General features: G+C 39.8%; 1 protein-coding gene across 1 annotated transcript; it reads left to right on the top strand.

Annotated features, from left to right (window-relative positions):
* Positions 1-7,431: 7,431 nt before the first annotated feature.
* Positions 7,432-13,899, top strand: LOC110451483. The gene is made up of 2 exons (XM_021499522.1): positions 7,432-7,476; positions 7,752-13,899. The coding sequence occupies exon 2, from the start codon at positions 8,527-8,529 to the stop codon at positions 13,888-13,890; it is 5,364 nt and encodes a 1,787-aa protein (XP_021355197.1). The 5' UTR covers positions 7,432-7,476; positions 7,752-8,526; the 3' UTR covers positions 13,891-13,899.
* Positions 13,900-14,473: the final 574 nt, after the last annotated feature.

Below are 14,473 nucleotides of genomic sequence, written 5' to 3'. Positions count from 1 at the left end.
GTAGACGTAGACGTAGACGTAGACGGTAGACGTAGTAGACGTAGACGTAGACGTAGACGGTAGACGTAGTAGACGTAGACGTAGACTAGACGTAGACTAGACGTAGACGTAGACTAGACGTAGACGTAGACGTAGACGTAGACGTAGACGTAGACGTAGACGGTAGACGTAGTAGACGTAGACGTAGACGTAGACGGTAGACGTAGTAGACGTAGACGTAGACGTAGACGGTAGACGTAGTAGACGTAGACTAGACGTAGCCCTTGGTTATGGATTGGGTCTAGCATCTGCAGGTAAGAACTGCGCGCCGACCCGTATACCATAGAACCATAATCCAGTTTTGTTCGAATCAGTATGAGAAAGGACTCGTATAATGTTTTACGCCTTGGAACACTTATCCTTTAGATACTTTATATGTGGTATGAAAGAGAGTTTCGAATCAAGAATAAAAAATGAGGCCGAGAAATTTGGTCTGTTCAACAACGGGAATTCTAGTGCCTGTGTTGTTGTTTTTTTGACAGAAACGTATGCACAGAGTTTTGGATTTAGAGAATTTGAAGCCGTTTTCGTCTTCCCGATTTTGTAGTTTGTTTAAACGCTGTTAAAGTTGTCGTTCTATCGTGTGCATGCTCTTAGATCTGTTACAGATCAAAAATTCATCCACGAATAACGACCCTTCTGTTGACTGACCAAGACATTTGACTGTATCATTGATTTTAAGACCAAACAGGGTGACTGATAGGATTCCACCCTGTGGGACTCCCATTTCCTGTTTAGACTTTTCAGAAAAAGTTGAACCAACACGGAATTTGAAGTGTCTATCGTATAGGTAATTAGATATAACATTGAGGAGGTTTCCACGTACGCCAAGGTCGTGAAGATCTTTCATGATGCCTTCTGCCATGTAGTATCATAGGCATTTTCAAGATCAAAGAACACGGCAACAAGGTGTTCCTTCTTGGCGAAAGCTTCTCGAATGAATGTCTCGAGTCTGATGAGATGGTCATTTGTCCCTCTTCTGTTTCTAACACCACTTTGAAGAGGGGATATTATATCGTTGGCCTCAAGAAACCAAACCAGTCTAGTGTTTATCATTCGTATAAAAAGTTTTACATGCACAACTAGTTAGAGAAATAGGACGATAGTTTTTTGGGTCAGTAGTATCCTTTCCCGGATTTGGGATATGTATAATTATGGAGTTCTTCCACAAATCTGGAATCCTTCCGGAAGCTTAAACTTTTTTCTTTTAATTTATTTATTTTTCACAAGTGTATTTTACATATACAAAAAAATAGCACATTCTCTCACACTCACATCTACACGTTTAAAGCTTTAACTTGGTTGAATATGCAAAGAAGGCATCTTAGTGACGAGTCCGGTAGGTGTTCGAGAAATTGATATGGAATATAACCTGGACCTGAAGCAGAGTCCTGTGATTTTCCAAGCGAATCAACAAGTTCTGGTAGGGTAAATAGGGTAAATGGTTCGTTGTAACTTTCTTTGTTTGATGATTTGAAATTAAGCCGTTTCTTTTCTCCTTTTTTCTTCTTTAAAGACTGGATCTTTTGCGAGTGGTTTAAAGAGGGTGAGGTTTTAGCTAATTTTTTTTTGCAAATGCATCAGCAATTCAGACTTAGACGAAAACATTTTGTTTTTATTAATGAGATGGGAGGATGTTGACTTTTTCTTTTCCCCACTTATTTATAGAAACTGTGTGGCATCATATATATACAGTATATTTTATGAATCTTTCTACGGATTATAAAACAACAACATTGGGGAAACAGTCGTTTCTTCTCCAACATTTTGACATTAATTATTTACTCCGACCAAATAATTCAGCGGTTTAGTCTCGACTAGCATACATTTCTAAAATACCTAGTCTCACCTAACATACATTTCTAAAATACCTAGTCTCGCCTAAGCATACATTTCTAAAATACCTAGTCTCCCCTAGCATACATTTCTAAAATACCTAGTCTCGCCTAAGCATACATTTCTAAAATACCTAGTCTCACCTAACATACATTTCTAAAATACCTAGTCTCGACTAGCATACATTTCTAAAATACCTAGTCTCACCTAACATACATTTCTAAAATACCTAGTCTCGACTAGCATACATTTCTAAAATACCTAGTCTCACCTAGCATACATTTCTAAAATGCCTAGTCTCGCCTAGCATACATTTCTAAAATACCTAGTCTCACCTAGCATACATGTCTATTTTCACACCTAATAACAAATTGTTTACAGTCTGTTTCAAAATGATGTCGGTGAAAGTATGTCTACTTTAATTTACGAATATTATTTCTTGACATATTAGGAGATAGTATACATATATTAAAAAAGTAAAAAGGATTCGTTTATTTCAGTTATTTAACAGAAGTTAAAATAATTACGTTTTATACAATTATGAATTATTATAACATCACAGCTGTAATATACTTATATAGCGACCTGCATGTCATTCCAATCTTTAATTATTGTTGATAAGTAGTAAAACCTTGTTAACTTACTTCATATCAATGATTCTTTAAACATTATGTAATGTATTGTCTATAGTTTTCAACTGATGCAAGTTGGTTTCGTGCGGACATAGATCTTCACTTTTCATTCCATCGCAACTGTCAAGATTGTTAAGATTTATTCGAACTCTGAGCCGTGGGCCCATCAGTAAGTACATGATATGCAAAAAGCAATGTATAGAGAGTGTATAGAGCTGACCGATGTACATTAAATACAAGATAATTTTTCTGAGAGCTTAATTCAAAGATAATTTCTCTAACATATAAAGCTATTAACTGTATCAAACTCTTTGCTACGGAAGCCAGTTTGTGCCACATGAAGTAAACAAATTATGTCGTAATTACGACGTAGTATGTCGTAATTACGACTTAGTTATCTCGTAATTGCGACTTACCTCATGTGGCACTAACTGGCTTTCGTACTTTGCAACTGAATAGCATTAAACACATAGTTTTTTTTCAATATTGTTTTTTTTTCAATAAACCGTGCTCTTAAAATTTGAAATTTAACATACATTTCTAAAATACCTAGTCTCGACTAGCATAACGGCATCGGAATGAAAGTAACTCCATAGAGATGAAGGATCTCTATGGAGTTACTTTCGTTCCGATGCCGTCTAGTTCTCTAGTAACATTTTTATATCTTACAGTGCCATTGAATGTTAAGAAGCACTTAGTCTGGTCAGACATATTCTATACTTTACCGGAACGTTGAAGAGAAAAAATTGTACCAAAAGTTGTTTACATGAAATAGTTCAGAACTTCCAAGGGGAAGCGACATAATTCACAGTGTGCCATATCATATTGATGACTTTTTCACATTTAGTAATTTCTTGCAAAAGTTCAGATGAACCTTTTCTGACATACAGTGCATTACATGAACTCCAGATTTCACTTCCATAACAGGTACGGTATAAAAAAAATGGAGCATGGTTTAAATATTTAATTGCAAATTTGAGCATTTTGAGAATATACAAAGATACAAAATTAAGTAGATTTGTATGTTCTTGAATTTATTACTTGAGTTTAATATTACACCCACATAAGGGAATTTGTCTTTGCTACCTTTTTACATGTAATACCATTTTTCATAGTTATAAATTCTTCCTCCTTTATGAAAAATATAATTCTTGTTTTGTCTAAATGATGAAGTCTTTTATCTAAAGTGAAAAATGAATATTATTATTTTCATGAAGTGTATAGCTTGAAGTTGAAAAAAACGGATATTATGTTATGATGAAGAGTTTAATATATGAAATGGAAATATCATGAATAAATAGAATTTAACAGCAAAGATAAGTGATGTGCTAATTCCATATGTATGCATAAAACGAACCTGTAACTAAACTGTATGTAGGTAACAGAACATTTGATATAATACATACTAGACTCCGTCACGGCTGTAGCGCGTTGAATGCAGATATTTTCAAGTGTAATTTAGTCTTATCACCAGCATGTAACTGTTCTTTCTCAATAGAAAACCACTTTCATTATTTTTTTCAGTGTAATTTATACAACCAGTGTCGGGATATCCTTTCAGACAATTGTCTAGATATGATATAGTCATTGATCGAGATGTACTGTTGAATGGTTCTATTAATCTGAACCAGACTGACAATATACGTTTGTTTGTACAAGAATATATCAAAAAACACGAATCGTTTTGCATAATCTGCTTCAGTATCAAATAATAAAGACAAATCATCATTATTAGTCAAATGAAATGTTAAGTAAAACATTGCGGTTTACATGCAGAAACTGGTTTCAACATTCAGTTGTATCTATTCACTATGCTTTATTATACATGTACATACTTTAATTGTTAGGTATGACATTCATACTATATCTATGCCATTTTAAGTGAAATTCCTTGAACTAGTACTGATATAAGGGAAATGCATATTTCCATCTGTATACATTAATGTTAAGTTTTATAAATATGTATATATAATATTTATATCAACTGTTCATGAAATGCTGCCATATATGTATGTTACCATTGTATAATAGTTTATTATTATTTCCTTTATTTCCTCCAGAAATGAAGAGTTACAGAAATAACGAACAATACACGTACAATTCAACACTATTGAAAGAGAAGAAAATGCATTCACAATCATGGTCACACCCTTACATAGTGACTCACACATGCACATGGACAGACACACACATAAGAGAATAATAATAGTACCGCATCATACCATAAATTACTATAAACACAACACAATGATATAATAGGTACTATTACAGTCATTATACGGTGATAATTATGATGATAGACAGTATAACACTAATCATACATTACATCACACATTGATATAATAGACATATTTACACTCCTCAAACTACATTATCATATAATAGTATAGACAGTAATACACTTCTCGTACTAAGCAATCATACAACATTGTAATAAACAGTATTACAAGCATCACACTATAAATTATACAGCATTATTATAGACAGTATTACTGTTACATAAGTCTTACAATACAATCATACATTGAGTAGAACCCGTTGCACGAAGTCATACAATATAGTCATACAGTGGTGTGAAATACACAACATACAATATAATAATTAACTTGAAGAAACAGCGCAACCATGCAATGATTTCAGTTGTAGTAATACATATCACAAGATTCATTCATACAATACAAACAATATTATGAATGGTAGTAAGTTGCACTAATCATGCAACCCAGTGCAATGGTATAAGAGGAAAGACGTAGGAAATGCTTGCCTACTAATATGAATACAAAAATAAATGTATTTCATGTATTAATCTTGCTGAAGCGTGAGGTACACACACGTAAATTAGTGATCATATTACTCAGTATACAACATTCAAATATCTAAGGATAAATTACATAATACCACTGTATTGAAGAATTTTAGTAATAATAACAATGGATTTTATTCTAAAGTCCTCCAGTTCATATGGAGATAAATCATAGTTGAAAATACCACCAAGAAGAACATGAAGTAGATGGTAATTGGACATTACATTAAGATTGAACACAAAATCTATGTATTTTACAGTACTGAGTACACACCAGAGCTGGTCAGTACTAGCTCTGTGTGTGATCATTCGAGTACACTATGCATAATAGTATCTTTGTGCATAGACCCACAGTAATGACACAAATATATAATTTCATTATCGCGCATTTCAACACAAAGCTTAGCAACTTTCTTGAAACATGGACTGTATTGTGGAAAGCGTAAAGCAAGTTTCCATATAGCATACGGTTGTATCTTATTATGTAAAAGAGTGAAGCGAGAGAAGTCCCTATCAGCGTTCATTCTTTCACATAAATTAAACTGTTCATAGTTTTTTACATGGTCATTGACTAAACGCTTCCATTGACATTTGTCAATATATGTTTAAACTAATATGTATGCGTTTATACGGTTAGACACTTTATAGTACACACTATAGTTTACCTGTAATTAAATCCTATTGTTCTCTAACTGATACAAAATCTCACCTAGCATACACCAACACCTTACCTGTATATAGGAAAATACCAAGTGTATGGTAGGTGAGATGACACCAATTCGGTTACACAAGCCCATCCTCACTTCTTTCTTACAAATACTTCGATAAACTGCGGACGGTAATTCCGTCTTTGCGTATAGCAGAGTTATCTTCTCTTGGGAGCAGGTATTGATTGTTACGTCATTGGTTTGTGTGAGAAAATTACGTCGTTTTCTCAAAAATTGATGAGGTTACTCTCACAAATAAGTTACGTAACAATCAATACCTGCTGCCAGCCAAGAGAAGATAACTCTGCAATACACAAAGACGGTAATAGCCTCGTCTGTTAATACACCATATTATAGGTGTATTGAAAGACGAGGCTAGTACCTGTGATTTTATTACATTATTATTGCGATTCACAAAGGATTTTCATCGAATTTACGCACTTGTTCAGTTGAAGATAATAAGCAGTGTGAGGTTTGAGTTTGTGGTTTATCGTCTCAATGTACAGGTTAGTCCGAGTTCTGATGTTTTATCGACTTTTTTCATATCGGTCTGTCGTCGATTAACAGACCGATATGAAAAAAGTCGATAGCACAGATATGATTGATGTCATCAGTAATTCTGCAGGCTTTACTGCTAGCTGTGTAGAAAATACAATACAGGGGTGTACACGAGAGGACATCTACACATTATATATATATATATATATATATATATCAACAGACGGAAAAGGAAATGCAGGTCAATTGCAAACGATCCAAACGTTTCGTGGATGATTATTTACGTGTTTGCTTTTAGACTGTTTTGTTAATATTGCGGCACGTGAAGCGGAAAACTGACAAAAAGTTGTAAGTTCTACATACAGGTGGGTTAGAAGGTCTGGTTTGTCACGTTGTAAGCTCTACATACAGGGGGGTTAGAAGGTCTGGTTTGTCACATTGTAAGTTCTACATACAGATGGTTCTACATACAGGTGGGTTAGAAGGTCTGGTTTGTCACGTTGTAAATTCAACATACAGGTGGGTTAGAAGGTCTGGTTTGTCACGTTGTCAGTTCTACATACAGGTGGGTTAGAAGGTCTGGTTTGTCTGAGAGAGTAGGGAATGTTATTATGATTGTTAACAAAAGGACTTGTGACATCGGGTAAGTATTGCCGTGACTGTCAATGTATTGTAATGCGGATTTACCTCTTCCGGAAATCGGGGTCCGGTCCCCGGATTTGATGTGAGACGCGGAAGCACGTTATCCGGGGTTCGTTGAGTTTTACCGCCATTAAAAGGTTGCACTGAAAACTCTGACGATCTTTGTGTTGTTATTGAAGAACACAGCCAGCCATCCGGCATAACAAGTGGTGTCAGAAGTGGGATTTTGCTTATACGCCATGCAGGGAGTCCAAAACCCGTTTCTTTTTGTGTAATGTATTGCAATTCGTACCTCAAAGTGGACAGAGGTCTGCTACAGGTAATCGCGCTGCATTTTGTGTTTGTGGGTTGTTACTCGTCATTTAAATGATTATTTTGTAATTTGATTACTATAACTCATTTATTACTTTCACAAAGTAAGAGCACAATAACTAATTTACTTGGTTTGGGTAATTTACTGTTTTGTGTGCCTATATTTAGCCTTTGTTCTTGTACTTTCGTTTTACATGTATTTTCGTATTGGTGTTCACTGCGAACACTGGAATTGCTTCCAAACGAATCGTTCACTGCGAACGGTCAAACATTATCTTTCAGAGGTCGGAGAAGGATCTCGTAGACTACCTTAAATCACACAACGTGACAATACCACCTCACGAGGCTGATTTGACCCCCCTGCTAGTATCCGACAGCAAAGGAAAGCGCCTTGCAGTGGTACACAGGGGCAGTAATCCAAAACTTCCGATACAGTTCTCATGTAAAGGTGGTGCAAACTCATCAACCCTAGTATCCCTACTAAAAGAACAAATTCCCATCCTCAAGCAGAAATTTGGTAAACCTGTTTATGTTTATTTCTGGGCTGGTACATGCGACATAACCTCAAAGCAAGGCTGTTATATAAACATTTCTGGTACCTGTGTTAACACTATACACAAAATTATCAACTGCTACAAAAGAGCGAGGGACTACACAATAAAACAGGGGTGCAAAATTCAATTTATTGGAGTACCTGTTTATTCGGTTAGCCTTTACAATGATATCCAAGGTCACCATAATCCGAGCAAGTTTCTAGAAACAGATGCTGAAGTTGCCAGCCAGGTACACTTCTTGAACTCTCAAATTGAACTTCTCAACACAGAACTTGGTACCACAACACTTAAATTCAATGCTGATCTTCGTGATTGTCGAAAAAAGGGAAAAGAGCGATATTTCATAGAATTATTGGAGGACGGTCTCCACCCTGGGGAACTCTTGGCGAGGAAGTGGTTTAGGCGACTTGAATTAAATATTGTGAAAACTTGTTTTGTGGACCAGGACATTTTGGAAGTCCACGTCGACCAACAGGAACTGTTACAGTTAGCATTTGAACAAAATGTGTGATAAAGAACAAGAAGTCACACCAGGGGAAGGAGAGTCTTCAGTTGACACTGCGTCAGCTGCGGCATATGATATGCTTCAATTCGTAATGAAAAGTTTTGATGAGCAGCGTGATACACAAATGAAGATGTTTCGGCAAACTATGGTGGAGTTTGAAGACGAAAAGAAACGAAGCTTCGAGGCACAAAGTGAAATGATGAAGTCCTTCATGCAAGAGACACGTCATGATATTCAAAATGCCATAGGACATCAAGCACCGCTTGCACAGAGTACATTTTCATCTATGGGTCCACAACAGGAATTTGGAAGGTCGACAGACAGAGGATCGTTTGGTGGTTTTGACGAAGAACTCCGGGTGATCCAGGATAGAGAACGCTCATATTCAAGTCCAAACTTAAATGGACAGAACTCTGCACTATCCAGTACCCCCTCATTGGAAAGACAGGATATGGGACGTATGCTGAACAGACATCAAGGAAAGGGTCCTCAAACAAAACTTCCAGTGTTTGAGGGAAAGGAGGATATAGAGGTTTTTATTGTTCCCTTTGAACGGTTAGCAGAGCGTTATAACTGGACAGACAATGAGAAAGTGGACAGACTCTACGAATGTCTAAAAGGAAGGGCCATGTGGTACATCTGCTCCTTACCAAGGGAGATGAGAAGAGATTACAGGAATCTAAAGGATAGTCTGATCAAGCGGTTCGGACGAAGAGACCCACCCACAACAGCGAGATCAAAATTACACGAAGTAAGGCAACGCAGCCTAAGTAATGACGAATTTGGGGAAGAGGTTTGGCGCCTAGTTACCCTTGCTTATCCTAATGTAGATCTCGACTTGCAAGATCAATTGGCTGCAGAGGCATTCCTCAAGGGGTACAAGAACCCCAAGGTATCTTATGATGTGTTGAACAAGAAACCAAAAACTATCAATGAGGCTATTGAAATGGTTACTTCACAAGAACATAACTTCAAAGCCACCATCGGTAGGGAGAAAGAGATACGAGACAAGGCTCGGCGCGTTTCATGGGCTGATGGGGCTGGTGTAAAAAATGTCTCCGATGACGAAGAAGCGTTGAATACACAGCGTGTTCAACTGCCAAACACTGCCTTAGAGTCGGACAACCTCAGTAAATTAGATGTTCGGATGAAACAGCTTGAGGATCTTGTTCGGAATAGCTCGCTAGAGTGTCGCGCAAGATTCGACCAGTTAGGGAACGAACGCCAAAGTGGGTTTAGCAAGGAAGGAAAGGAATGTTACAGATGTGGTGGTAAGGGACACTTCCAAAGAGATTGCAGCTCTAGGAGATCAAGATCGCCCACACCACCGAACAGTCCCCGTTCTCGCTCACCACAGCATGATGTTAAGATCACCCGGACCAATAGGACAGAGAAAAGCATTATCGTCCCAGTAACGGTCAATGGAACAACAACTGAAGCGGTTATTGATACTGGGGCCGACGCCACAGTCATCTCTGAGAAATGGGCAAATGAAATAAATTTGCTGTATGCTAAGCCAAAGAAAGAAATTCGTCTAATGACAGCTGAGGATGGTGCAGAGATGACAGGATTAGGTGTAGTCACTGCGACTCTCCAAATTGGGGAAGAGGTGAGGGAATTACCAGTTGTGATAGCTCCTATCAGAGACAACATACTGGTGGGCATTGATCTACTCCAATCTGTACAGGCCATTATCCATACTGGAGAAAAGAACCTGGAAGTCAACGGAAAAGTAATCCCAGGACACTCTCAGTTGAACAGATCTGGGACTGCTATTGCCAGGAGTATAGTTAGAGTACATGCAGATGTTGTGGTGCCACCAGGAAGTGAGAAAATAATCATCGGAAGATTGGAGACACCATCAGACACTTCTCAAGCAATACTGGAGGCATTCAATCATCAAAGCGGAATGCGAGTTGGGTCATGTCTTGTCTCTATGAATCAAACTATTCCTGTGAGAGTTCTCAACCTGAAGGATAGCGAGATTAAACTCACAAATGGCACATTTCTAGGAAAAGTTGAGGAAGCTGACCTAGCTTGGGACCCAAATATGAGCAGGGAGCCTTCCGTAAACACCAGTGTCGAGCCAGAACATTTACAAGAGGCCCCTGGGACAAACGGAGAGGTTCCGTTGCATGTACAGGATATTTTTGAAGAGTCCTCAAAAGGACTGTCATCAAATCAAAAAGAGGATCTCTGTATGCTGCTGAATGACTTTCCTGATATATTTGCTAAGGATGACTACGACCTAGGCAGATTCAGCGGAGTCAGACATAAGATTGACACAGGTGAAAACAAACCTATACGTCAACCCGCAAGAAGGACACCATTGGGTTTTCAAGCTGAGGAGGACGCCCATCTACAAAAACTTCTTGACACTGGTGTTGTCATTCCATCTAGTTCTGAATGGGCATCACCGGTAGTACTTGTTCGCAAGAAAGATGGTGGTGTGCGTTGGTGCATAGACTATCGAAAGGTGAATGAGGTCAGTGTAAAAGATGCTTACCCACTTCCAAAAATTGAAGAGTGCCTTGATACGCTTAGTGGTGCGACTCTATTTTCCACCGTAGACTTAATGAGTGGCTACCACCAAATTGAAGTTGATGAGATGGACAGATCAAAGACCGCCTTTGTCACCAAACAGGGGCTCTTTGAGTACACCAGAATGCCTTTTGGCTTATCCAACTCTCCCTCAACTTTCCAGCGTGCAATGGAGCTCGTACTTAGAGGGTTTCAGTGGGTCATACTTCTTATTTATCTGGACGATGTGATAGTGGCATCCAGGTCTTTTGAAGAACATATGCAACATCTGCGTCAGGTTTTCTCCCGGATCCGTGAACACGGTCTGAAGCTGAAAGCCAAGAAGTGCCGTTTGTTTCGTGAGGAAGTCCTCTTCCTGGGACACATTATTAACGGTGATGGAATCTCCACCAATCCAAAGTTGGTAGATGACGTCCTGAATTGGCCTGTGCCAAGCAACTGTAGGGAGCTTCAGTCTTTTCTAGGACTTACCAACTACTACAGACGGTTCGTTCAAAATTATGCAGAGATCGCTCTGCCACTGCATGACCTCACACGGAAGGAGGTAAAATTTGTATGGGAAGACCGTCAGTGTGAGGCATTCGAGGCCCTGAAGAAGGCAATTACCACTGCTCCGATATTGTCATACCCGTTGGAGAATTGCAAATTTGTCATAGATACGGATGCTTCTAACAGGAGTATAGGCGCCGTTCTTTCGCAAGTCCAAGATGGGGAGGAGAAAGTTGTTGCATATGCAAGTAGAAGACTGACCCCTGCACAGGAGAAATATTGTGTGACACGACGCGAACTTCTTGCAGTTGTTGCTTTCTGCCAGCATTTCAAACATTATCTTCTTGGCCGGAGGTTCTTATTACGCACAGACCATAGCAGTTTGTCATGGCTTTTCCGATTCAAGTCACCACAGGGACAGCTGGCGAGATGGCTAGAGGAGGTCAGTCAATACTCTTTTGACATCGAACACCGTGCTGGGAAGCTGCATGTGAACGCTGATGCCATGTCACGGATTCCGGATCACGATTCGTGCCCTTGCTACTTCGCGGGTGCCACCGTTGAAACTCTACCCTGTGGAGGATGTATGTACTGTGCAAAACTACAGACTGCGTGGGAAAGATTCGAGGAGGATGTTGACGATATTGTGCCTATAGCTGTTCGTTCGGCGGAGGTAACTGCTGTCGAAAAACACTCTGAGACCGGAGAGGACTCTAATACGAAGGACGATATTCCTCAATGTAACTGGCTACAGACCAAAAGTCCGATGGAACTTCACGAAGAACAGATGCAAGATGAGGATCTAAAACAACTGTATTCATGTGTGGCCAACAGCGAGACAGTTCCTCTGGGTGAGGCGCAAGCAAGAAGTCCTGCTCTGCGGAAGTATCTACTAACCCTTCAGCAGTTCAAACTGATACACGATGTTCTCTACTACCAGTGGGAGGCAAATGGACAGGAGTCACTGCGACTCCTGGTTCCATTCCAGATGAGAAAAGAGATCATGCAGGCATGTCATGAAGCTGTTTACTCCGGTCATCAAGGGGAGAAGAGAACTCTGGAACGAGTGAAGAAGGACTTTCACTGGCACAACATGTCGATGGATGTGAGCATATTTGTTCGGAAATGTCATGTATGTGCCGCTGAAAAGAAGAGTAGTAGAACTATGAGAGCACCTCTTCAGACCTACATCTGCGGAGCGCCAATGGACAGGATACAATTGGATGTCGTGGGGCCTTTTCCTATTAGTGATGCTGGGAACAAATACATACTTGTCATCATCGACCAGTTCACGAAGTGGGTCGAGGCTTACCCAATCACACAACAGGACAGTAACACGACAGCAAAAAAACTGGTCCTGGAGTTCATCTCTAGATTTGGCGTACCCCTGGAGATCCACACGGATCAAGGACGAAACTTCCAAAGCGCCCTGTTCAAGGAAGTATGCCGGTTACTCGGAATCGCACAAACCAGGACTACGCCCTATCACCCTTCATCTAATGGTCAGGTTGAGCGGTTTAACCGCACGCTGTTGCAGATGATCAGGTGTTATCTAGATCATGGCCAGGCGCATTGGGATGAGAACATTCCCCTTCTTCTGTCTGCTTATCGAAGTACGCCACACCCTGCGACAGGATTTACACCAAACCTGTTGATGCTGGGTAGGGAGGTCCATTCTCCTCCCGAGCTGATCTACATGGATCCGGATATTTCGCGTTCCTCTGATGACGCACCCACCTACCTCGACCGGATGTTAGAGGGTATGCACATTACAGAGGAATTAGCTAGGAAAACATTGAGGGCTTCAAAGGTACATCAGAAAAAAGTATATGATCTACGGGCTAGGGGAAGAGAGTACCACGTCGGGGATCTTGTATACGTGAAGAACCAATCACGATCTGTTGGACAATCTCCGAAACTCCAATCTGTTTGGAATGGTCCTTTTGTGATCACCAAGAAATTTGGTCCGGTCGTGTATGAGGTCCGTGGCCGCAAGAAGGCTTCAGTTCTTCACCATGACCGGCTAAAACAATATTTGTCTGAGGTCATCCCGGCCTGGGTTACCAAGATAAAGCATGATCTTGGTACCTCCTCTCTCCCAACGATTGCTGAGGAAGACCATCTTCCAACCATGGATAAGAAGTTCGGGACAGAGGAAAACCACCACGAGTCGCAGAACAGCCAACAATCGCTGAAAGCCAGTTTACCAGAGGAAGAGCCAAAGACACCTGTGCCAACTGGGATGTGTTCACAGCGAACCATCTCAGATGAACCATCCCGGTCCTCGCGTTACGGCCGGGCATATAAGCAGCCTACCAAGCTTGACCTTTAGCAGGAGCTAAAGGAGCCTGGAAGGGGTGGTGTAATGCGGATTTACCTCTTCCGGAAATCGGGGTCCGGTCCCCGGATTTGATGTGAGACGCGGAAGCACGTTATCCGGGGTTCGTTGAGTTTTACCGCCATTAAAAGGTTGCACTGAAAACTCGGACGATCTTTGTGTTGTTATTGAAGAACACAGCCAGCCATCCGGCATAACAGTATTATCACCTATACATGCTTATACCGCCATGTAGACAAAGTTTCCCAACCATTGTAGAGTTTATTGTGTGATGTCCCTGAAAGAAAACCGGTAAAAATCCTAGCCGCTTTTAATTTTACAGAGGTGCAGTTCCCCATACTGTGTCTGCATACTTTGAAATTGGTCTTAAAAATACAATATATCTATTTTAACTAGTAACATAACGAAGAATGTTTTGTCTATTATGCTTTTTTCATGTAAAATCTGTATGTGCTGTTTCCATGATACGTCGTCTGTAAAAGTTAGTCCTAAGTGTTTATGTGTTTTTGAATCAGTAATTTGACTATTTTGGAAATATTATGGGAGTTGCACGTGGTTATGTTTTCTAGAAAATACA

Source organism: Mizuhopecten yessoensis, unplaced genomic scaffold (assembly GCF_002113885.1).
Source record: "Mizuhopecten yessoensis strain PY_sf001 unplaced genomic scaffold, ASM211388v2 scaffold6069, whole genome shotgun sequence".
In the NCBI taxonomy this organism is placed as follows: domain Eukaryota; kingdom Metazoa; phylum Mollusca; class Bivalvia; order Pectinida; family Pectinidae; genus Mizuhopecten; species Mizuhopecten yessoensis.
Note: the sequence above shows the minus strand (reverse complement) of the source record. Positions and strands in the feature narration are given on the sequence as shown.

What these genes read in the sequence shown, in the direction of transcription:
- LOC110451483 (XM_021499522.1), top strand. Translation starts at nt 8,527, where the DNA reads ATGTGTGATAAAGAACAAGAAGTCACACCAGGGGAAGGAGAGTCTTCA.